The following is a 25,781-nucleotide window of genomic DNA, read 5'->3' as shown; positions in this document are numbered from 1 at the left end:
GTGGTGATGATGTAAGCGGTGACGTAGGGCGGGCCGCGCCGCGCTCTGTGCGCTCCGGGGCTCTCAGGCCGCAGTTGTTCGCGCTCCTCTCAGGGCGCCGATAGGCCGCGAGCACCGCGCTGTGCTGACGGGGTCTGGCGGCCCCATGTGAGCCGGCAGCCGGCTGCGGGGCGGTGGGGGGCACCGCGACCCGCCGGGCAAAATGACATCGCGGAGGTGAGGCGGCTGTGAGCCCGGTGTTGGGGTGCGTGTGTGTGTGTGTGTGTGGGGGGGGGTGGTATGGGGCTGAAGGGTTTTCTTCTTGTTGCCCTCAGTATGCGGGCTTTGCCTGCTTTCCTCTCTCCTCTGCGGGTTAAGGTAAACGCGGCTCTTGAGGGAAATTGCTGTGTTAAGGTGAATGTTGTATTCCTTTTATTGTCTAACCTGTGTGTTCTTAAAGTTAATGCACCTCTTCAAATAGAGGAGTGGTAGTGGAGAGAGTGTGTTGTGAGCTTGTAAGGCCTCACCTGGAGTGCTGTGCCCAGGCTTGGGACCCCCAGCACAGCAGCGATGTGGGGCCGGGGGAGGGCTGGGAGGTGCTGGGAGGGCTGGAACACCTCACCTGCAAAGGAAGGCTGAGGGCTGTTCAGTCTAGAGAAGAGAAGGTGTTGGGGAGATTTCATTGCAGCTTTCCAGTGCCTGAGGGGTGTTATAAGTAGTGAGGGGTGTTATAAGCAGGGGGGCTGGATTTTTTCACGGTCTAATAGCAACCTAAGTGACTATTAGTTCCCTTCAACCCAAGCCGTTCCCTGATTCTATGGAGTTTTTCAACCTCAGGTTGTCCTCTCTCTTCCTCTGCTTACCTTGGTGCAGTGAGGCTGGTTGATTCTCAGTTGGGCTGTAGCTGAGCTTAGCTTTTCAATCTCATGTGTGAGTGGGTTCTGCAGAGCATGCTGGGTTTTGTGCCTTCTACCTACTTACTGGGACTGCTGTGTAGTGCCTTTTAGAAGCACCTGTTGGCCTTCTTGCTGTCGGGGAAGTTTGTATTTTAATTTGAGACTGAAAAATATAAGCTGACGGGCCTTATAAATAGGAATAATTAAGTTCCTAGTCACCACCTCCACAGATGCTGAGACCCAGAGCTGATTTTTATCTCTCCTGCATTTGAAAAGATGATTAGAAAAGCTCAGTCACTGCATGGAAAAATGTATTGATTTTTTTTTCTTTTCCCTCTCTCTTCAATTTGATAAAAGTCTGCTGGCAGTGTTGGACTTGTGAAGCACGGATTCTGCTGACTTTTTCCTTCACTGCACTATATGCAACTGGATTCTTGTTTAAAAAGTAATGATGAAATAGCAGTGTTGTGTTCTCTGCCACGTCATAGTTTTCAGCAGAAAGCTTCTTGCTTCGTTTATATCCATTGCTTTTGGAAGTGACTCCTGACTTTTCTACTGGCTGCTTTTCTGCTGGCTCTTTACGCCTTTTTGTAAGCTAACCAATGACTTGGGATGGTCTGCTGCTGAGCCCCCAAAGTGGAATTGCAGTATGGAGTATTCTGTGCCTAGTGGCACAGTCAGTTTAATTAGAGAGTGGGCTTACATGTATGTGTGTTGGTTTTTTTTGGTTGTATTTCTTGTCTGTGATGCCCTTCACTTGGGATAGCCTCTGCACCTGCTCATAATAGAGATTGGAAAAGGAAAGAAGAAAATAAGTCTAAAATGCATTCCATCCCTATAAAAGGAAGCACAGGAGAAAGTCCTCCATGGAGGTTATGTTACTGATATCTGTGCCTGCAGCCCCCTTTGCGCTCTCCTCCAGTTTTGGAAGGGATGCAACCACAAGGTTCAAAAGCACACATGTGATGGCAGCACTTCAAATGGAGAGATTTCAATCACTGGTCCGGAACCGTTTAACCGAGATCACTAACACCCCCATTTTTCTATTTGGGGTGGCTGACAAATGCATCTTCCTACACAAAGCCAAAAATACAAGGATGAGGGAGCAGGAGAACGAGTTACTGCTAGAACAAAGTTACATAAAGTGCAGTAAAGCCCTCAGTCTCCTAAATGTAGCTTTTCTCTTGCTATACTTTGTAACTTCTTGCCATCTTGAGTGGGAGCGTATCTATGTTTATTTCATGTTTTTAATGGCTCCAATGCAGTTACTTCCAGGTGCACTGAGGTTCTAGGGTGAGATACAGAAGGTATTATATTATATGAACTTCATGGATTGGCAAAGTATAACAAATCTGCAGGATTGGTCCCAATAATTTCTCCCTTTTTTATGTTTATAGGCATAAATTTAGAGGTAAGCAAAGGTATCCTTACAATCCCATGTGTATTGAAATAGCTTATTAGCTGTTCAGAATGTTGCCACGCTATTGCTGTTGCTATCCTCCTAATGGAAGTAATAATGTTGAGGCTGGAAGTGTGGTAAATATATTGTCATCTCCTTTAGTCGTTATTTAGTGATCAATTAATCCCAGGTCCTGATGTTTGTGCAAGATTTCTTATGATAACTGCATTGAGAGGGAACTGTTCTTGACCTTCAAGTAGCTGTTAGATAAGTGCAGGATTTATTGATTCTTTTCCATTTGCTGTAATAGCTTGGAAGTATGTTTTAATATATTCTTTCCAAGCCCCATGGTGCATAGGTTTGATTTGCTTTATCTCCACTTAGAGGTACAGCAGCATCCACTAGCTTTTCTTGGTGCAAGCAGGATATCCTTAATTAGTTAAAAAGCAAGATTAACAAGAGGAATCATTTACTTCTGAAATGAAGTTAGGCATAGGTAGTTCTGCTTCCCATTTGGGTATGCTGGAATCTTGAAAACTCACAGAATATTTGCATGAGATGCTGTGTCTGAATGGAACAGACTTGGTAAAGGGTTTGGTACGAATGTTGTCTGCTTTTCAGGATAGAAGGAACTGCTGAACCAATCGTAGCGATGAAGTCATATCCCTAAAATTAGATCCATGTTCTATTTGCTGTTCAAGCAATTTACCATGAAATTTAGAATATTAGAAGCCCTATGTGATTATTTTTAGTCACAGCATTTTTTACAACTGCAGTGAGATCGGTTGCAGGCTTCTTGCCCTAATGCTTTGCTTTGGAGCAGCTGAGAACCCTCTTTGCAGAGGAGCAGCCCATGTTCTTCTTGCAGCTGTGAGTGTGCCTTTACGCTGCATCCTGCCTAGTGCCTGATTCACAGCAGAGCTGCAGAATGAAGGAGATCACTGAATCACTAAATGAAAGTCCAACCGAACCACTGAAGCAGTTCTGAGTTGCTCTGTTTGTATCGCTGTCCCTGGCCTATGTGGTGGTGGGATTTTTTGTTACTTTTATTCTACAGTTTGTTGCCTGAAATCACACCTTGCTTGGCAACCATTCCTTGGCAGGAGTTTGGAAATAAATGATCTTGAAAGTTTCCTCTAACCTAAGCTGTTCTATCATGCTCATTAAGGAGTTCTCTCATCTGCAACAGAGGTGTAGCTTACAGCTTATTGCGCTCTCACAGTTCTGTAGGAGAGCAATAAAGTTCCTCAATTATGGATAAGAGGAATTGCAGATGCGCTAACTGAATGGCTAAGAATAAATGCCATAGGTGGGGACACTGAGCTTCTTAGATGTAGACCATATACAGCTCTCCTTTGGCAGGGCACTATATTAGTCACTCGTTAGGACGCTTGTGGGTGGTGAATATCAATATGGGGTCCCTTGATGTTTGTATTTAAGCGTGGTAGGTTTGGGTGAAAAATTGCCAGTGGTATTCAGAAGGCAGAGTGGCAATCCGGTGTCCGGCAGCAGTCAGCACCCCATGCCCTTGGGATTGGAAGGAGCCTGGATAGCTGAGCAGGTTGTCCTCAAGCGGAGACCCTTCTTGGCTGGTGGTCAATCTGTGTGCTGAAGGATGAGGTTCAGTTGAAATTTCAACCTTTAAAATGTTGTCTTGGTATCACTTTGGATGGTTTAAGTATTTTTCCTGATTGTCTTTCAGTGTTTCCGTGTGTCTTGTCTTGGAAAATGTGTGAGCCCATCTGTGTTTCTGTTGTGTACCTTTCTTTGATAGCACCCTAGTCTACACAGTCTGAATGTGTATGGGTATAACTCTTTGACTTGCAAAGAATCTCTTACCAATACAGAAACAGCAATGCTGTATAAAAAGAGTAATTTATGAATTTTACCTAGAAATTCTTATTTTAGAGCAAAATTCAGTACTGTTTTTGAAGCAGATGTGTAGTTCTGTTTAGTTTTGTTATGTAGGTTAACTTTGAAAATGAGACTCTCCTATTTACTTGTTTGCTCTCTTCGTTTTTAACCTCACGTAGATGGTTTCATCCAAATATTACTGGGGTGGAGGCAGAAAATCTACTGTTAACAAGAGGAGTTGATGGCAGTTTTCTGGCACGGCCCAGCAAAAGTAACCCAGGAGACTTCACACTCTCCGTTAGGTATGTTTAAATGTCTTTCTTCCCAAGGTGTTCATTTGGTGCTGCTCTTTAGGGAAAGAATTGTAAATAAACTCTTTGTAAGAGATGAAATAATGCACAGGTCGCTTATCTTCCCTCATCCTCTATATTTCCAATGAAGAGGATCCCAAGTTTCTCTACCCAGGTTGGGGAATCTGCAGTTTGGAGATACTACAGAGATAGGTTATGGGGAAGCAGAAGTAAATTAATAATTGTATTACTGTATGCCCGTTAAAGATCTATCTGCTAACCATTTGAAAGTAGCAGAGATTGTCTGATTTGCTGATCAAACACCTGCAAGGAAATGCTATCCTGACTTCTTTTCTTTTAGAGAAGTCAGCAAGTCCTTAAGGTCAACTGTGGTGCTGTTCCAAACCACTTCCAAAACACTTATCCCGCTGTTGGTGCACATGTAGCAGTAGGGACAAGGAAACTAGAGCAAGAGGAAGTAGATAAAGGGAAAAGGAAAAGTGGGTTTGATGAGATAAGAATGGTACTACTGGGATACCTTTGAGATAATGGGCCCTGTTTAACAGATGGGGCCTCTTTCAGGGAGCTGTACTTTGTTAATACCAGAAACTCCAGGACTAAATGGTTTACATTCAATTAAAAGAAAGATCCTAGAAATTAGTGTGAAAGCCTAGCAAAAGCAGCAGACAAGCTCTGATGGGTGTCTTGTGAAAGCAGAGCTCTTTCCTTACCCTTCCACCCATTGTGCTTATGAGTGCAACTCTGGGGGGGAGTTCTGAGGAATTTCTGTTGGAGACCACAGGGCCTTGGAGCTTACGCTGGCTTAGAGAATCCTTTTGCCACAGAATTATTGTTATTTGTTTTTCTTATTCTTCCTAACTGTTGGGCAGCCCCTTCCCATTCTTGCAAGTCACCAAGATGTAGCTGTAATATATTTCAGAAATGTGCACTAGATCAGCTGTTCTGCCATATTTCATTTGGAAAGTGATGCAAAAGTAAGTCTGGATTTCTCCAACTGAGAAAACAGAACTCTGGGTATAAAAGGGGTTTATTTGAAATCCGGCTGACTTATGTGGCTTCTTTCTTTGTTTCAAACATCAGGCGAACTGGAGCTGTTACCCACATCAAGATCCAGAACACTGGAGACTACTATGACCTCTATGGAGGAGAGAAGTTTGCTACGTTGGCTGAGTTAGTCCAGTATTACATGGAACATCATGGGCAGCTCAAAGAAAAGAATGGAGATGTGATAGAGTTGAAATATCCACTGAATTGTGCTGATCCTACTTCAGAAAGGTCAGAAATAGTGGTGAAAACCCCAGTATCCACGTGCTTCCTAATAAGTGACCACTATCCCTTCAAGCTCTGCTTCTATTTGGTGGGAGGGTAGTCACTAGTATACTAAAGTTAATCCTCCTGAATTCAGTGAGATTATTTGCAAAGTTGTCTAAATAAGTGTGGTTAGAGAGGTAAAATAATCTGTGCTGAACAAAATAGGTCTTGAAGCTTCCCTCCTGGCATGGTAGAATACTGGAAAAGAGGGCAAAGTTCCCTTGATTTTTACTGGGAGAAAGACTTATAGAATTTCTCCTAGTGTTCTCTGAAGCTGTTATTCCTTGGAATTCCTTACAGTAATATTTCTGTGCATAACTTTGTGTTTTTTTCCCAGCAATGGACATATGTTTAAGAAAGTAAATGGCGTGGAAGTCCTTAAATTGCTTGTACTGTGATGGTTTTATGAGCATGGCTAATAAGGAGCATCTGAAACTTTTGTCATGCTGTGGAAGTCTGTGCATGATGGAAATTAACTTCTGTGGCCAGTAGATGTCAGTTTGTTCTCAGAACTGGGGAGAAAGGGGAAAAAAAGGAACATATTAAACAAGCTCTCTCATGCCTCTGTGTGGCCTGTACGTAATGGCTGTGGGGAGAATTATTGCCTTTATGTGATTTAGCCTGCTCAGTTCCTAATGTGATGGGAGTGTAGGGTCTCAAAGGTATTAAGTTCCTAGAGCGTTACTGGGAAAGTGTACCCTCATAAAGGTAACAGACCAAGAGTAAATGCCACTGCTGAGGAGAAAGTTGCTGTAAGAACTTGCATTTATTGGACATCAGGGAATTCATTTGTACTGCTGTACAGGATCCAAATGAAAGCTTTGTTTGAAGCTTGCATAAAATGCAAATTTCAGGGCTTGTGGAAATGCCTGCTTTGAAGTGTTTCTGCAATGACTCGTGTTTATATACACGTACACTTCCAAGAGTTTATAATAAACTATGAACCTTTCTGTAGACCAGGACTCATTCAGTGTATAATATAGTGTTTTACTTTGTAATAACTTTTTACACCAAGTGGATTCAACCATGGCTGGAATGACTATTAGGGTGCTGTCTATCTTTATTTAAAGGTGGTTTCATGGACATCTCTCTGGAAGAGAAGCTGAAAAACTATTAACAGAAAAAGGAAAACATGGAAGCTTTCTCGTGCGTGAGAGTCAAAGCCACCCTGGGGACTTTGTTCTTTCTGTCCGGACAGGAGATGATAAAGGAGAGAGTAATGATGGGAAATCTAAAGTGACACATGTCATGATTCACTGCCAGGTATGATGAAGCAGGAGCTAACAGTGCTGCTTCTATGGGCAGAGGGCTTATTCTAACAAGAGGGCCTTTCTGCACTTCACTAGAAACATGAATGTATTTTCCCTGTGGTACCAAATGTGTGATATACATCATCTGGTTGATCAAATGGACTAATTTTGATGGCTTCAAAATTATTAGCGTTGTTTTTTGATTGCTTGCCTGACTGAATGGTGTCCTCCTATGCTGTGCTGTCAAGTGCCTTTTAATAGACTTGCTTTTGATTGCATCAGAAGTCTGTCTTAAAGCCTTTTGCTGATGGAGCTTTTAATGTTCATGAACCTTCTTAAGCAAGTTGCTGTCCCCTGTGTGGATGATATAAAGACAGGACTAATTGGACAGACAGAGATCTATCCACATGTCTGTTTCTCCTGTCATTTCATAAAATCTCATCTGGGAGTGATCAATGTAGTGTAAACAAGCCTGAGTATTTGATCTAAAGAACACCTGAAATATAGAGTGGTCCATCATTTAAATATTTGTATATTTAAGTTATAGTCTTTAGATATTTTTGTGCGTAACAATGGCTTGCTGTTAAATACTCAAATCTGCAACTTTTGTTTTAATTATGTAAAACTGTAATTGCTGCAGTTGTGCAAAAACTAAAATGCAGAAGGAGAAACAGTTTAGAGATAGAAAAGAGGATGTTGTCCTCCATAATGTGTGTTTCTTGTTTCATCTACTAGCAGAAGAGTTTTACTGGATTTATTTTTTTCTATGTGTAGTTTGAGAGAGAATTTGTCTTATGTTGTATAGCCTAAATATTGTATCAGTGCAGACTTGATTTGATGAAGTTCGTTTATTTTGATGACTGACAATTTGTTCTTAAGGATCTAAAATATGATGTTGGTGGAGGGGAGAAGTTCGACTCTCTGACAGATCTAGTGGAGCATTATAAGAAGAACCCTATGGTAGAAACTTTGGGCACAGTATTGCAACTTAAGCAGGTGAGTGAATGGAGAAAACACCACTGGATTTTATTAATTTCAGTGTATATTGTTGAGGAAGAGCGGGCTTGTCCTTGTGTTCTGTGTGACATCATAACTTTCCTTTTGAAACGTGACAGTGAAGAAGGAAACTTCATGAAACACTGGTAAAGTCATGCAAGTCTAAACTGGAATAATTTTTTGCTGCTGGTGAAGAACAGACTTTGTAATGTGTGTGGAACTGCTTGTAAGTTCATTGTGATCTATAGTGATTGCAAGACTAGCTCACAGATGAGACAAGTTATTAAGAACAACTGTGAAACTTTATCCAAAAGCATTTGTTCCATACTTCCTTCCTCTCTTCCCTCGCTGCCACTAGATGTATAAACTGTGAAGTCCTGGATCTTAGAATTGCCTACATTTGTGTCAGGAATTTGTGTTTTTTAACTGTCTTTTAAGTTGTCACTGTTCTATTTTCTTTCCTAGCCCCTAAATACCACCCGTATTAACGCTGCAGAGATTGAAAGCAGAGTACGAGAGCTAAGCAAGCTAGCAGAGACTACAGATAAAGTCAAGCAGGGCTTCTGGGAAGAATTTGAGGTACTTCATTGTATTTCCCATGTTATGGTATGGTATTGAATCTCTGTAGTACTTCAGAGAGGTTTGTTTCTACCTTCCTGACAACAGCTTGGCTCTACTTCCATTACTTCAGATCCCAGCTTTTGCTCCCTTCTCCAGTGTCAGGCTCATAATGTGTTAAAACCTACCAGTTCCATTCCTGTGTTTGTTAACAAAATGATTCAAACATTTGCCCTTTTTCCTAACCAAGGGGTAATTACATTCTTTGATGTTGTTCATTCTGACCTAAGTGCGTTTCCTCCTGTTATCCTTCCCATCATGAGGGAGCATTCCTACAACTGGCACCATATCTGGCCCACCAGGACAATCAGTTGGACCAAGAAGCCGTATTGATTTATGTGTATTCCTTGGGCTCTTTGAGATTTACTTTTTGTTTGGGTGTTTTAATTTGTCTGTGGAAATCCATTTCCTTCCCAGAAGGCTGCGGTGCTTTTCCTTCTCTCTTATGCATGTACCCCTTGTGTGTATTAGCTCTGCTAGCCCAGCTTTCTCCTCCTTTGAAGTCCTAATGATTTCAGGGAGCAACTTAGGTTTGGAAGTAGATAGAGCTGAAACTCGTTATTTCTGAAGTAAAGAAAGTGAAGTGTTAGCACCAGAAATGAATTCCAAACTAGTTGAGTCTAGTGTAGTAGAAATACAAGTCATGGCTTGAAGCAGTGATTGAGCACCTGGTGGGAAGGCAGGGCCAAGCCAGGGGATCTCAGGTGCATATAGTGTACTTGAGTAGGTCCTGTACCCCTGAGAAAGGGTGGAGCCAGGATCCACCCCTGCCTGGACTTCATTTAAGGGTTGGCATTGGAGGCAAGGGGATCTTGCTGAAGATCCCTGCATACTTGAGGCTTTCCAAGCATAAACAGATTCTTTCCTTTATTTTCTGTCTCTATTATTGCTGCATCCTAACAATTTTCTTACAATTGGATTGACTTAAAAACTGCATGCACATATGATGATCATAGCCAAAAGCTTTGGTCGTGACTTCGTTATAATGGAGAGACTTGTATCACTCACTTCATAGTGAATTGTGGAACTCTACCAGCAGATGGCAACAGGAAGCTGGGAAGTCTTGTGATCCAAGATCTTTGACAAGGGGTCTGATTTTGGCTGTGCTATTTTGAGAATCTTCTTGATAAGTGATGGATTTGCAAAGTGCCATTCTTGAAGACACTCATTTATGGTCAGACATGCTTATTAGCTCTGCAGTCTGCTCTGAGACTTGTAGTGGGAGTTGAAAAATAAAGCCATTGAGTTTTACAAAGACGTAACAAATTTCTGTATGAATTTGATGGAATGTAGGATAGTGAGATCGCAGCTGGTAGGAGTGGTAATTGTAAACAGTGTCTTAAATTTCCCCTTCTTTCTCATCTTATTACCTGGCCTTGAGCAAGGACTGCAGAGCTGTTCTTAGCCTGAACACTGCAGTTTTAATGCTATGTTTTCTCATTCATCTCAGGTAAGCTATGGTTGCCAGTCATGGTGGGAGGAGGCAGGGGGCAATCTCCAGGCTGTCTGTGGAGCTCTTCATGCCCTGTTGTGCTTTGGCAGTCCAGATGGTAGCTGTAAATTACTTGTCTTTAGGCAGATTGAAGAATGTGCCTCTTGTCCTGTTAAGTGTCAGACAGAAACGTTGACAGTCTTTGTAACACTTCTGGAAAGTGACTGGGGAGCTTTGTGTTTGAATGGCGCAGAGAAATTGAGGACTCCTGTACCAGATTTATTGTTGCATTGTGTACCTCTTGTAGGCAGCTTGCTATAGAAGTCTTTGCTGCTCGTGGATCTTTCCTCAGGGATGCTCAAAGCAGTAACCATTAAATGTGTGAAGTAAAGGTGTTTGAAGCTAGTTTCAACACAGTTATTTCCCTTTTTTAACCTGCTAGCAAAGTTGAGCTTTTGGTTCTTTGCTTGGCATTTCACTTTGCAGAGACTCAAAAGTGTTAATACTATATAAAGGTGCTCTGTGATAATGGCAGTTAAAAGATTTTTGCATTATGGCAGGAGTTGAGCTTACTGCAGGCAAGACATGCTTTATGAGTATACACTTTCTGTGCTTTTATGTATGTGAAACCTCACAGCTCTGTTTTGCTTTTGTTCTTTGGATTCCCTGTCTTTAGGATGAGCTTAACTGTCCAAGGTCACTAAGTGAGGTGGGAATGATAACACAGACTGAAATAGAAGTGAGCAAATGTGCCTGACATGCCTGAACTTTGAAGTAAAAGTAATCTGTGGAGGAATATTAAGGTGATCTTAGTGAAGGGAGCAGCTTTCAAAGGCAGAGTGTTTCTTTTAGTCAGACCAAAACTGCTTTTGAGATTAAAACTTGGAGCAAAATCACTGAGGTTGTTGTCCCCTTTGCTTCATTGCAAGTACGTGGATTTACTACTAAGCAGTGCTGCTATGAGGTATGGAATTACTGTTGTCCCTGTCATTATTAATTGGGAACCAGGCGCTGAGAAATTAGGGCCTTGCCAACGGGAAAAATCCCCATGCAGATTTATTGCTTCTGCACTAGGATGATTTATGGATAACCATGTAGGTAGTTACCTAACACCTCCCCAATCTACCAGCCTGGTAACGTGAGGAATCTGAGCAAAATATGGTTGGGTGTACAGGTTTAGTGAAATGTTCTTGTGCCAATGGGAGAGAGGGAGTCACGTTTTGCTCCTGGGTGTATTGGCCCATCCTTATTTGTCAGCCAGTTTTGTAGCAGCTGTGTCTGTGAAAAGGATTCACTTAGAGGGTTAATTACCTTTTCTATGAAAAGTAAAGCACGAATTACAAAGTACTGTTGTTGCACTCAGTGCTAATTGGCTTTCTGGCTTTCGAATGCCATATGTGCGTTTTGAATATTCTCATCCTATTGTGGTTTGAAGGGAATAGGAAAGAATATCTTAATATTCTGCTTCTAACAGCTGAAGGACTTCTCACTTTCCTTGAACCTGAGACAGCTGCTTATGTTGGTGTGCTTTGGTGGGTTTTCTGTAAGCTCCTTCCTCCCCTTTGCCTGCCTAGAGATGATCTGCCTACAGCCTGCAATGTTCTCTGTGATGTGGTTTAGAGGCTTTTCAGCAGCACTGCTTTGGATTGGCAGTAGCTGAAGGGGGGGAATAAAGCTAGTAAGGCCTAGACGAATCCAGTACAGCTCAGGTAGAGAATCTTGACACGTGTGTTCTGTGTTTGTGTCAGTGCCTTTTCATACCTTGAAAGCAGTACTGTATGTAGTCTGAATGGAGTAACCCAGCAACTCCCTGACTGTTGATTGGTATTATAATCAAATGTCCTCGTTCGAATGAGGGAAGAATCTCTATAATGATGAAACATTATAACAGGTCTTTGTCTTTTTTATGCTTTTACTGACACCAGTTATTCGTGCTGTTTTTGTGCAGACTTTACAGCAGCAAGAATGCAAACTCCTCTATAGCCGTAAAGAAGGTCAGCGTCAAGAAAACAAAAACAAAAATAGATACAAAAACATTTTACCCTGTAAGTACTGATTTCTTGTGTAAGCCTATTACTTTTCTGTGCTTTATTATTTTAGCTGGTAAAGACTGGGTTAATTAAACAACAGTGTGCTTTTTCTTTAGTGGTAAGTCCTTCTTTTATGTTGTCAATATTAGTCCATATAGCTTCCAGTCTGTGTTCAAACATTTACTCATTATGGATGCAGATATTTTGATTCTGTAATGTTTATCTGCAGCTTTCACTTAACAGTTTAGGGATATGGTGCTTTCATTTGGCAAACTGAAATGCTTACAGTTAAGAGGATTAATTTGTGGTACAGAACTGTGTAGTACAAATCCTGCGGTGTTTGAGACCATTTGCGTTGATTCAGATAAGCACTTGTTTTGTGATCTGTGTTGTTACGGATTGGAAACTTGTTTTAAGAAGCAGAAAAAGGGATGGGTGTTCTAGCAGTGATTTGCAGGGTTTCACAATGTAGCACTTTCTGATAGCAGGAAGAATTATATCTGTTGGCTGAATATTTAAAAATAGCTGTATGCTCACAATTGTAGGATGCAGCTGCTTAATATATAAATGTATTCTTCCAGTTGATCATACCAGAGTTGTTCTGCATGATGGTGATCCAAATGAACCTGTTTCAGACTATATCAATGCTAATATTATTATGGTAAGTATGCCCCACCTAAATGAGTCTTGTAGGCACAACCTATGCCTACTTACTCTTTTAAATCCAAGTTGGTCTTCTAAAAATGAGCATTTGTCTCCATTTCTTAAATTGTTTTTGTCTTTAGCCTGAGTTTGAAACCAAGTGCAACAACTCAAAGCCAAAAAAAAGCTACATTGCTACGCAAGGTTGCCTGCAGAATACAGTGAATGATTTTTGGAGGATGGTGTTTCAGGAGAATTCTCGAGTTATTGTTATGACAACAAAAGAAGTTGAAAGAGGAAAGGTAAAAACAGTATTATATTGTTCTCTGGAGATGCTGTAACATTTGTGTGCAAGTGGGGTCTAAGCTGATTTGGTTATATTGACTCACATGCTGAAATGCAATGTGCCATCATGGTCTTTGGAAACTCACTGCTTAATTCTGTAAGGTATTGAATGTTCTTAATTGATGCCTGTGGGAATTGAGGATGCACTCCTATTGCATCACAAGGCCTCCCTTTTGTAAGGGTTGTCTGATTAAATTCTAGCTGCTGAATGTGAATCACTGCATTGTGAGAATACTCAGAGAATGAGACACTGGAAAGCTGGGTGCTGCAGACAAATATTCTGCCTACTTGGAAAGGGGTAAATTCCCTGTTCATGAACGTTGAATACTTCTTTTTTTGCTGTGTGCTCTGGCTATGTACAATAAGAATGGCAAAAGTAACAACAGCAAAGCATCTCATACTTTATCTTTTGTTGGCAGAAGAAGCTTCCCTTGTTCCCATATTTTCTTGTAAATCTGCACTAGGTGCTGTTAATAAGAAATATTTTTCTATGGTATTTGGTTCTTGGTCTGTGTTTGCTGTTTCTGGAAGCTGCATCCGTCTACCCCGCTATATTTCTCATCTAATTTTGTGTGGACTTGCCTTCACGAGGCTAACAGGAGCTGTTGCTGCAGGAACCAAATGAAAGTAGTAATAGGTTAAGCCATCCTTCAGTGTGTAGAATACATCCTTGGCCAAAGATAACCTTGAGAGAGAAGCAGCATGCTGAAAGCTTTAAATGTCGAAGCCTACAGATGCATCAGGCTCTCTGTCACAGGGGGGCAGTTCCGTGATGCTTTGGTGATTGAATTAGAGCTATGTTAGCCCTTTTTTCCCTGATTCTAAGCAATGAAAAAGTGAATGTCCAAGCAGCATTCCTGTTAAAAATGATTTATATCTTTGACTTGCATTTGTTTTGCAGCCTGTTAGGTATTGATTGTAGAGCAGCATATGGAGCTGCAGCATTCCCCTGAAAATTCTTCATATTTTGAAACAAATAGTTGGGTGGAGATATAGGTAACTGCCTTTTAATCCCAGGGCTTTGCAACTATTGAGGCAAAACTGGTACTAAAATCGTGAAAGCTGCTGAAAGGAGAGATTGCATGTACCACTTTTCCTGAAATAATTCCTTATTTGAGATAGAGAAAAGAAACTTTCCCTTCACACGTACTTCAATGTGTCATTTGATGTTGTCCAGTTGGTGCTGGTGTTGTCTTAGATGTTCTCCGAAATGCAAACTTCGGGAAAGTGTTCAGCAGTTCACAAAGGAGCCTTCTTGTGGATTCCTCTTTCAAGTCTTGTTTGTTTGCTTTGAATCTTGCAGAGTAAGTGTGTCAAGTACTGGCCTGATGAATATTCCTTAAAGGAGTATGGTGTTATGCGTGTGAGGAATGTTAAGGAGAGCGCAGCACACGACTACACGCTAAGAGAACTTAAGCTTTCTAAAGTTGGGCAAGTAAGTATGTTAGTAGCTCTGTCCTTTTAATCTAGGTTGCAAGTAAAAAAAAAAGAAGCAGATTCTTTCTGCAAAATCAATAAAAGCACTAAGAGATGAATAAATTGAGCCTTGACTCTTTCTTTGAAGTTCCAGCTTTAGCTCCATACATCTTTCCCTTTGTCCTTGGGCTAATTGAAGATTCTTATACCTGAGCACTTTTTTGTTTTGGCAGAAGATTCATGACTGCAGAGCTTTGAGGAGGTCTGGAAAGAAGCATGAAAGTGCTTTTAAGTAATCATACTTTAGTCTAGCTAAGCATTTATCTGTCCTTTTGTGGAGGTGGTTGTACTAGAAGGAACCATTTTATGGGAGTTCAGAATCTAGAAAGAGCTCCTAAGTGAAGACATGTAAAATGAGGAAGGAAGCAGTGAATTTGTGTGGGAACTGCACTTTGTTGTTAAGAAACAGAGCTTTTCTTTACTGTCTAAAGGTGAGGATGGAAATATTGGAAACAGCTAAATGAGACAAAGAGGGAACAGTGGGAGCAGGTAGTGTGATTGATTTGTCAGGCCAAGAACAACTCTTTCCTCTTCTAATTGAGTCGTAGTGCCATGGATACTGAGTAGAAGGGTTGGGTATGCTGCCTTCTGATCTGACTCAACTTTGCTGAAGTAATGCTCTTAGCTGGATTTTGATTAGAAGGATTTTTTTCACATGTTGATATCTTCCTTCTAGGGGAACACAGAGAGAACAGTCTGGCAATATCATTTCAGAACTTGGCCTGATCATGGAGTCCCAAGTGACCCCGGTGGTGTACTGGACTTTCTCGAGGAGGTGCACCATAAGCAAGAAAGCATTTCTGACGCAGGACCAGTTGTGGTCCACTGCAGGTACAGTGATGCAGTATGCCTCTGCTTCTCTGGAGGTCTGTTGGATTCTTCTTTCTCCATCTATTGATGTATTGCTTGGGATCATGGGAATACTAGTCTACCATCCTACCTCCTGTGAATGAGATATCACTCCTCATTTTTAATGTATGACTTTGTTTTCAATAAGGCAAGGAAACATTTGATCTTTTAGTTCTGTCTGATCCAAGGTTGTTAATAAACACTAAGAAACAGAAAACGCTGTTGTGACTTCTGTCTACTTCTGTCTCTGTCAAAATCTAGGCCTCTGTTTTCTTTTGTCTGTGTAGTTTGGTTTGGCTTTACCTGGAGTCTGGGAATCTAATGCTGCTTAGTGTTGGACTCCTAACTTAGGTTAATGTTCTAGTGCCTTCTCACAGCAAAATTATCATTGTTCTTTTCCACAGTGCTGGGATTGGACGAACAGGAACTTTCATTGTGATTGATATTCTTATTGACATAATCAGAGAAAAAGGTAGGTGTCCTCAGCCTTTTGTTTTCTGCTGGAACGTTTACATGGGTCACAGAAGCATTACAGTAGAAGCAATAGAAATGTTGACAGAGGATTCTAGTATTGTTCCAGAGTGAGTACTTGTTTAGCATAAAAGGGACTCAGTCGTTCTTCTCGACTTAGTTGGAATCAAAGTGTTGAAACCCTGCTCTAGGTCAGGATGATGAAAACATTCAGCTGAGGATTAGCCAGGAATCTGATTGTGTTATTTTTCTTAATATTTGTATTATTTAATTATTTAAATATTTCATGAGTTATGTGGCTGTCGGCCTGTTCATTGTATATTGAGGAGATCAATCTCTCCAAAAGCCAAGTTTACTTTATTGTTCACAGTTATTTTTACTTCACAGGTGTGGACTGTGATATTGATGTTCCGAAGACCATCCAGATGGTGAGATCACAGCGGTCAGGAATGGTTCAAACAGAAGCACAGTACAGATTTATTTACATGGCAGTGCAGCACTACATTGAAACGCTACAGCGCAGGATTGAAGAGGAACAGGTATATTCATCTGAAGTATAAATCATGTAGGAATATGTCATCACTGGAGCAGGGAGCAGAGTTGCTCATTTGCTGCTTGTGGCTTGGAGACTTGACTGCCAATATGGCAATCAAATTTGAGTGTTAGGTTCTTAAATTATGTGGAATGAAGTATATTGATCTGAAGGATTGTAAAGCATGTGATGAGAAAACTTTTGGGATGTGGGGACAGTCGCAAGACCCCCCCCCCCCACACACACACCTCATTCTTTCTGTTCAGGTACCCCATTGCACTCAAATTCTGCCGTCTTTTACAGAAGTTGCATGGTTTTTGTGATAAAGAACTAACTTTCTGTCCACTATTGCTTTCATTCTCTATTCTTCTGGTCATCTGGGACTTATCTTTTTCAAGATTTCAGTATCTTCTGCTGCCTTGTTGCTCAGGAGATAAACTCACACAGATCATCAGACAGATGTGGGAAGCCATATGTTCATTGTTAGTTCAGTGCCAGGTGTGAGATTTAAGCCCTGTTTTAGAGGTAGGGTGTGCCAGCTCAGTCTTGGCACTCTCGTGTGGCTTCTGGCTTCTTTGGAGTGTGACAAAACTTGTTTCATATTTGCCAGCATAATGTAGATGCACTGTTCAACGGAGGATGGAGTCTTTATTCTTTTCCCCAGGGTGCCTGTTGTGTGCTTTGATGCTGATTAGACTCAAAGAGAAGAACATGAAATCCCTCAGGTGTACTTTTTTTCTGGCTTTCTTGTTTCACTTCACCTTAAAGCTTCCTCACATCTGTTTGTGATTGCACAAGCCTTGTAACCTCAGCTTTTGAATATAGTCTCTTCCTGCTGCCACCATTTATAAAGTAGATCTGTAACTTCTTGTTTGCTGTAATGTGGTTTTGAATTATACTTTGGTATTGAGAGGAGCAGTGCATTTCTCTTACAGTGATCAGTTGTTTCATCCTCCTACTGTATTACTAGCTCAAGAGGTGTGAGAATAAAAGTTTTCTGAACTGGAAATAGAGCATTGCTTTACATCATGAAGTCTTGAACCTAAAGGCTGGTGGCAGATACAGGAATAAGGCACAATAATACTTTTCAATTAAAAGCAACACTTTGTGTTGAGTATAGGAAGTAACATCCTGGAGGAAAAAATAAAGATATGATGTCATGCAGCACTTAGAGCTGTGCTGAAGCAGTGGGTATGGATACATAGCTGCATCCATTCACACAGACATGAGTTCTTTGTATTCAGAGAAAAAATTCCCTGGATTCTCTGCTAGCATTCCCTTCTGCATTGCAGTGCTGAGAGCCTCAGGAGTTCCTAGACTTAAATGTTGTATTGGATATTGCCCGTCGTCCTATGAGTGTGGGAAAAGGGAATCCGGATTTGTTTTGCTATGTTTTTTCCTGCAGAGATGTGTGTAGTTTTTCACATCTGAGAGACAAGTTGTTTCTGCTGCATTTCTATTATTATGAATTAGGATAAATACAGTGAATTAAGCTGAAAGAAGAGAAGCCAGGAAGGTACTTAATTTTGGCTTTTCTGTTCAGTTTAAGTAATAGAAGAACTGTTTGGATTGCTTTTAATTGCTTTTACAGTACAGAATATCTGCATCTCAAGCTGCTATTCATTATGCAATTTAAAAAGATCACAATCTTTTCTTATTTGGTGCTCCAGAATATTATTGACAGGTGAGGGGTTTGTACTCATAAGGCTGTTAAATGCTCTGGTCAGAACCTTCGCATTTTGTTTAAATCCTATTGGTAGCTTCAGCTTTCCAGGTAGTGGATCTGGACTTGTGGGTCGAAGGGGTTTGTAAGGTGGGAGGCAGAGAGGGGAAAAAGTTCTGCAGAACGATATAGAAAGTTGAAGTCTCAGAAGACCACTTTGAAAAACTGTGACTTAAAATGCAGTGCAGAGCTTTGTTAATGGAAACTCAGCAGCCAGATCTCCTCAGGGACTCTGCCAATCTCTGCTGTGAGATTGACTCAGGTCTCTTATATAGTACTTGTCGGAGCGTTTAAAAAACAAAATGGAACAAAAACATTGTGTTCTGTAAAATCTTTTAATGTGAAGCTTTGATTTAGACGTAGGTTGCAACGTGTGTATGTGTTGTGAATGTTTGTCCTGGAAACAAAGAAAAACCATCTCTCTGTCTTTCCTAGTGTAGCTTTGTTTGCTGGAGCCTTCAGTATCTTTAGATGAATGCCAGCAAAATTGGCTGCAGCTTGTAACATATGTTGCAGAATACAAATGACAGCTTGGGTTCTTTTTATATCAAATCTAATGGCCTAAGATGTTTTATTAGAGATCTTGCAAACAGGATTGTTACTCGTTTGGCCACATCTCCGTGATGGGAATAAGGTCAGTGGGAGGCGCACTGGTTGCTGCTGTCTATTAAAGAATGAAGTGTGGTTTCTTCTGCCTATTAGGGTGAAGGTTGTGTATGAGTGCTGGTTCTTAAGGTTGGTATGTTCTGCTGGAGGTGGTGGTGGGAAGGGGAGTAATGAAACAAGTGGCTTTTCAGGTCTTAGAACAAATAAAGCCAAGCTTTAGGACCTATCCATATTGTGTGTTATCTATGGAATGGGGTTCTTCGGTGTTCATAGCTTAAACCCTTCTAAACACTAATCTGGTTTATGTGTGTAATTTCCGTATTCCTTCAATGATTTTTTTTTCCTATTAGTTGCTCAACCTGGCTTTTCACTGTGTTTTGCTTCACAGAAAAGTAAGAGGAAAGGCCATGAATACACAAACATTAAATATTCTTTGTCGGACCAGACAAGTGGGGATCAGAGCCCTCTTCCACCCTGTACCCCAACCCCAACGTGTCCAGAGTAAGTTAGTTTCTGTTGCTAGCGTGCAAGTTTTGAATGGTGCTCGTCTTCAGTGATCTTGAATGAGTTACCACACAAACTTGTGCTTGGACTTTTGCCGTGTACTTTGCTCTTAAACTAAGTTGTTTTACACTATTAAGAGTACAAACCTGGTTTTCTCAGACTGTGAATACTTGTTTTATTTCAGAATGAGAGAAGATAGTGCTAGAGTATATGAAAATGTGGGGCTGATGCAACAGCAGAAAAGTTTCAGATGAGATGATGTACAGAGACTTCAGTGCAAAGGCAGGTATGTGTGTTCAAAAGTGACTGTGCATATCCAGCCTGGAATGATGGGGTTTGAATAAAACGGACACCAAACCAGACTATAACAACACTTTCTAATGCCTGAAATGCATGTAATCCATCCACCCTTAAGGAATTTAAATTTCGGGAGCTAATTTTGATCAAGTTACATCTATTTTTACCCTCTCAAAACAGTATAAAATATTAGCTTGGTGGTGGGAGTTTGTTCTATTCCCCTTGACTCAGCAGTAGCATAGGTTCAGGAGATGGGTGTTCTATATGGTGAGTGGGAGCTGCAGCCTGAACTCCATGTCTTTAAGTGATCTTTGCTCCTGGTCTGTGCTAAGGATTTCTGTTCATCTAAAGAGATTAAAAGAACACTTAATCTATTGCTCAGCCTCAGTAAAGATGTACTGAGCAAGATTACTGCTGTGCCTGTATCTTGTGAGCAGATACTGGAAGAAAACAGTGAAACTGATCTAATATGATAGCATTTTACTGAAGATTTTTAACTATTGTCAGACAGAAGTCTTCAAAGTTAGTGTCCTACTGTGTTCATATTAGTAAAATTAAATCCTTGTTTTTGCTGAAAGAGAAAACTGATTCTCCTTATATTTTAAAGTAGCTATTATGGTTTGATATATGCAGTCAATTGAGTAGATACTGGTTATTGGCTAATAAGTTTAACTGTGGTTAATGGGCCGTGAATACAGCGGAAGAATAGCATCAAATTTTAGGTGTCCTTTCTTTAGTCATTTGCTTCTCCTGGATTCTAACCTAAGGCCTTTCATCATCTTTTGCCCCTGTGCTATTAACAACATCAGACATCCCGTTTTCCCCTTTCCTCTTAGTAACTGTATGTGTGCTTCATCCATTCAGTCTACGATCTTATCTTCTACATACTTTGTCCACAATCTCAAATACACGTTCTAGTCTTCTAATGCCAAAGTACCATGCAGCTTATAATCGAGATTTGAGATTTTCAGTTGAGTTTATGTGTTTCTTGAGTCAAATGTGAACACTTCTGTACAGTGCCAGAACAAGAACAAACTGCCAGCTTGTTTTTGTGTTGTCTTATTTTGTACTAAATAGCTCTTATCTTCCTTCCAGAAATGAATATGGTTTTTAAAAAGGTCAAGAAAGAGATGGAAGAAGCTTCACATGAATGGTGAACTCTGAAGGCTTGGTACCTTTTTAATTTACGGTTTTAATCCTTCAACTGTAGGCAAAACTTAAGACCATCTAAAGATTGTTTATATCTCTTCTCTCCAATGCCTGATTTACAATTGCTCATTTTCCAAATAAAAGGAAATCCTATCTACAATGTAGACAACTACTTTGTAGAGTCAGTTTTGAATCCAGCAAGCTGTTGGACTGTCATCCATGTGTTTTTATTTTAAATAGTATTTTTGTTTCATAATATGGCTATTAGTTGGTTTTGGTGTTTTGTGGATATATATATATTTTTTTTCACTTGAGCCATTGTGGGTTTTTCTTTGTTATGGGTGGTGGGAGAACAATGACGTGGATAAATCTGTTAAACTAATGTAAAATAATGATGGGAACAATACTTGATTGAAAACTGTGGATCACCAGTGTGAGTAGAATCAGCTATGTGGTAAAATTAGTCCTAATACATTTCAAACTCAGACTGAGTTTCATAAGGGTGAGCAGTATATGAAGGTGCTTTTGGTGGTAACTGATAGCTTTGATTACTACTTAGCTGAGTGGCTGACTGAGCTATTTTTGAGTAATTATGTAAGATAGCCTTTATCAAAGGAAACTTCTTTTACATGTTCTCTACCCTAAATAGAAATTTACTGTATCTCTCCAAAGGCATGGTGGCCTAGTGGTTTGTGAGGATACTATCTCTGTTCATTTGTCTGTGCTCATCTATTAAGCAAGAGATTGGATGTGCTAAGTTTGAGTAACTTTAAAATTTGCATGCTGACTCCTTAACAGCATACTGAAAGCAGAGTGAAACAAGTAACCCACTATGCAGGCTCTTACCTCGCTATAAGGTAAGCCTCTTCTCCCTTTTACTGGGGAGATGGAAGCTGCTGGGCCTTCTCCTTTTGTTTTAGTAAGGCCTTACGACAGTGTAAGTGGCTAAAGTCAAGTTTTGTGGGGGAAAGCAGTGCATGGAAGCTGGTTGTCCACTGAAGTTGCCTTGGTTGAAAAGGACAGAATGGACAGCAAGGCCAGCAGGCTTGTTCTGGTTTGTTTCATCAGACAGGAGTTTATTACCATTCCACCTGAAGTGCCTTTCAGAGCTGCATTGAAATTGCTGTTCCTATTAGATTAAAAATCACATTTGTCTGAAACCACTTCTGATTGATGTCAATGAAACGGAGCCCTCTTCTAGAGAGAGACTACAGAACGACGAGCTGCTGTTGAGCTGCCAGGTAACTGGGTTCCTTCACTTGGCTTGCTCTGTCCTGTTTCCTGGACCAGAAGCTCCCCTTAAAGCTGTGTGCACTAGTGACAAAACCAGTCCCTAACAGTAGGTACCGGTGGTGTCTCACCAACATCTTCCCCTGTGCTCCTGGGGAATTTATGTGACTTCATGGTTGAGGATTTATTGCCATTTCTGTACACTGCGTACAGATGGTGAGCACTGCATCAACTTGCTGTAGGCATGGTGCAGGGCCAATGAAATTGCATTATTGGCCTTACTAGTGAAATTATGCTAAAGCTTGGAATGTAATTAATGCAGCTTTATGAAAGGTTAAGTGGGAGATTACATTACCTTTTCCTGAGAGTGCTTAGCGAAATCAAATATTTGAACACTTTGTTTGAACTGAATGAAGGTGCTTCTTTAATGTTAAGCAGAGTTTTGTTACTTTGCCTATTGTCCTTTTTTGTCTTCTGAGGCTTTGGGTTTTCTTTTCTCTTTCTTTGGAACTCCTGTCACCAGCATACTGTAATGCATTTTAATGTCATAGCCTTATAGCCTAATCATAATATTTACTCCCCTTCTCCATCCGAAATTGTCACGATGAGAGAGAAATCTATTCCTTTGGTAGTGAGATGTGTTCTGCATTGCCTGCCTCCTTCCCTGTCCCTGCATACAGCTTCATCCTGCTGAACAGAGATCAGCTCGAGGTGTTGGTATTTGCATAGAGCAATTGACGGCAATCTCAATATTTGTTTAAAACTCGGTGTGGAGTTAAATAAATTCTCCACTTCATATTTTAGTGCAAGGTGGAATGCATGTTCTGTACCAAACCGAAGTCATGCTGAAAGTCGAGAGAAACCAGAGAAAGATCCTGAATGACTCTGAACTCTGTTTTGAACTCTGTTAATGTGATGTCTTAAAAGATCGACCTCTGCAAGCAGCAATCAGTTATGTGGCCAACATAAGGTTGCCTCTTATAACCTCATTTTTAGCTGTTTAGAAGCTACCACTGTAGGATTTCCTTTTTTTTTTTCCTCTTCTTTTTGGAGCCAAGGAATTCTTACTCCAGAATGTGTATTAATCCTGGGGAGTATACTGTGGAAGAATGTTGGTGAGGAGAAACAGAATCTGAAAGGTTGTGAATAAATACTGCGCTTCTAACCAGTGTTGGACCATGCTGGATGCCAAAGGGGAAACCTTGCAAGAGAAAACCTGCCTGCCCTTCATGCAAGAGGAGGGATCGTTCTTGGAGCATTAAAAAGAATTGTTTTAAACGATGGGTGGGTTTTTATTGCGAACGAAGCAAGGTAATGTCCTTTGGTTTAGAGGGAGATAAATGAATATGTGGGTTTCATGTATTTCTAGTGAGCTTTTTAGAGAAATCTTGTGTGTTGATCTACAAGCTGTGGCTGTATCAGTGGAATGGAAAAGGGATGCAGTTCTGAAGTGTTCTTTTAGGGAAGACTTCATACCACAAGGGAAACTTTAACCCGATCTTAAGGCACAATGATTCATGCCAGCATGAATTTGCTGCAGACTTCATTTTACTGAATGTTTCATAGCATACCCTTTAATTTCAGCTAACCCTTGTTAGGACTGACTGGTTCTGCTCTTAATCCTGACCAAACTTTGCCTTTTTTTCCTCTTAAGATACGTGTCTGAAATGCCGTTAACCAGGATACAGCTCATGAAATCCTAAAACCCATTTCCTTTTTAATTGTAACCGTGGAGGAAATCACAGCTGGTACTAAGATGCGTTGTCAGGTTTCGGTTTGTCACGATTTCAAATTAAGTTTCAATTTCTCCCTTTTTAAATAGCGAAAACATGTAATTAATAATTTCAAGCCTGTTTATTTATGACATTATTGTGATTTTTTTTTTATTACAGTACTAAAGACTAATGAAAAAGGATCTTATTAGGTGGAGTAGGCCTTGCATTATTTTTTTTCCTGCAGTGTATGAAGTATTGTACCAGAGTATTAAATGAAATTGTAATATTTTATTGAAGAAAATCTCTATCCTTTAAAAGGAATACGTTTAGGATGTCATCGATTTGATGTGAATCATGTCAATGTTGATAATGCGCTGTTTTATCATACATTTAGTGTTTCCAAATTCTTGCTTCTTGCCTTTTTGCCCACATACGTTCTGTAGACCATTTACAATTGTCAAAATGTGACATTAAAAATAATAGTTCATGTGTAGAAATATCAGTGGTTGTCCATTGTTTTCTGTGCTGGTATTTATGGGTCTTAGTTGAGCTGCTCCGCTGCTGCGTTGTGATTTTTATTGCTGCGAAGCTATATTATCAGAAATAAAAGCCTATCTGTAAACAGCGGGACTTAGAAGAGAAAAGGGGGAGGGGAAAAAAAGAAATAAACGTAATTTTTCTTAAGATGACTTGTCAGTTACTCTGTTCTCCAGCTCCCAGGCTGAAGTGATGGTGTACAGGCACTCATCTGCAGGCCTAGATGGTAGTTTGTGAGTTGTGATGATGAGATCTGTAGAAGAGAGCAGCTGTCCTGCATGAGAACCAGCGGAGCCCAGCTTCTAGTAAGCGTGACGTATGTGAGTATGTGTCCTTGTGTTCCTAGCGTTGGCCAGAGCTCCATGTGCTGCTGCCTCTGGCTCTTGCCCTGTGCATGGACTCAGGCAAGGCTTGTCTGTCTTGCTCCAGCCTGCTTTCCCTTCCAGAAGGCTGCCCCTCCTTATTTCTTGGCTGATTTTCGAACCTGATGTGGAACACCTGCAAAGCTGAAGTGGGAATTAGCCTCTCTTTTTTTTGTTGGCCTGGATATTAGCGCTAATCAGTCAGATTGATTTGCAGGAAAGGAATGACAATCCTGCTCTCTTTTGGCTACAAGCTATTCTGCCTGGGCTGAGGGGGAGGGAAACCGTTGCTCTCCTGATGTTCCTTCCATCCCAATCTTTCATCTCGAGCACATTTGTCTTTGGGGCTCTGCTGTTTGCTGAGATCCTTGTATGCCAGCACCACGCAGTGACTTAAAAGAGGGACTGGTACTTTGCAAAGGAGCTGTGCTGTGCCTCAGGCTCCTTGCTACCAGCTGCTGCTCCCATACTTCACAAGCTGTCAGTGTTTCTGATCCTGTAACGCTTGGAGCTAGATGCTTCCAAAAATGTAATGTTCTACCTGTTCTCTGGGCAGGAGCAGAGGAACGTACATGTACCCCTAAGTGTTGCGTTTTATGTCTAATTTTAGGTCCAGCAATACTCCTTTTTCTCCCTTAAAGCTATTGGAAACGTTCCCACTAGGCATGTCACTGCTGTTACTGATTCCCAGAAACCAGACAGGCTGAGCAGTCAGTCAGCTCTGCTCAGATATGAGGGGCTTTGATTCAGTGAAATTTCCACCGGGCATTAGTGCTCCCCTTGATCCTGCTTACAGGGGCTGAGTGGTGAAAATGCAGATAAGCCAATCCTGCAACTTTTTAGGAAATAAATGCTGTGTTGTAACAGGGGCGACGTGGGCGATGCTGGTTGAACACAGAGCCAATATGGGCTGAATCTGTAGTGAAACAAGCTTAATCTCAAGGCGATGGCAAAGCGATGAGATAATCTACTGAGATGGCAAGAAAGAGGCAAAGCTCTGTGGTCAAGGCCTCTGCAGCATCAAATACAAACAGAATTCGAATGAGGCCAGTAGCTATGTAGAGCAGCTTGGTTTTAAGGCGATTATGTTACAGAGTGAGACCTTTTTATGAACGTGTCTAACAGTTTGCATCCATCTCTGAATATAGCAGTGGTTTTATAATGCCTTTCAAAGGGGGACTTAGACAAAAACCAAAAGTGATAGTGATGTTGTAGTGAAGCATAGCACCTCCTGCTTCCTTCCAGGCTGCTGCGGTGCATTTTCACT

General features: G+C 40.9%; 1 protein-coding gene across 1 annotated transcript; it reads left to right on the top strand.

Moving 5' to 3' along the window:
* The first annotated feature begins 20 nt into the window (after positions 1 to 20).
* PTPN11 (protein tyrosine phosphatase non-receptor type 11) lies at positions 21 to 24,297 on the top strand. Its single transcript, XM_072351484.1, has 16 exons — positions 21 to 216; positions 4,308 to 4,430; positions 5,520 to 5,714; positions 6,821 to 7,013; positions 7,880 to 7,996; positions 8,462 to 8,575; positions 11,995 to 12,091; positions 12,658 to 12,737; positions 12,862 to 13,020; positions 14,367 to 14,498; positions 15,216 to 15,370; positions 15,793 to 15,860; positions 16,247 to 16,398; positions 19,109 to 19,221; positions 19,409 to 19,510; positions 20,617 to 24,297. The coding sequence occupies exons 1-15, from the start codon at positions 203 to 205 to the stop codon at positions 19,476 to 19,478; spliced, it is 1,782 nt and encodes a 593-aa protein (XP_072207585.1). The 5' UTR covers positions 21 to 202; the 3' UTR covers positions 19,479 to 19,510; positions 20,617 to 24,297.
* Positions 24,298 to 25,781: the final 1,484 nt, after the last annotated feature.

The sequence above is a fragment of the Excalfactoria chinensis genome, chromosome 16 (genome assembly GCF_039878825.1).
Source record: "Excalfactoria chinensis isolate bCotChi1 chromosome 16, bCotChi1.hap2, whole genome shotgun sequence".
Taxonomy (NCBI): domain Eukaryota; kingdom Metazoa; phylum Chordata; class Aves; order Galliformes; family Phasianidae; genus Excalfactoria; species Excalfactoria chinensis.
Note: the sequence above shows the minus strand (reverse complement) of the source record. Positions and strands in the feature narration are given on the sequence as shown.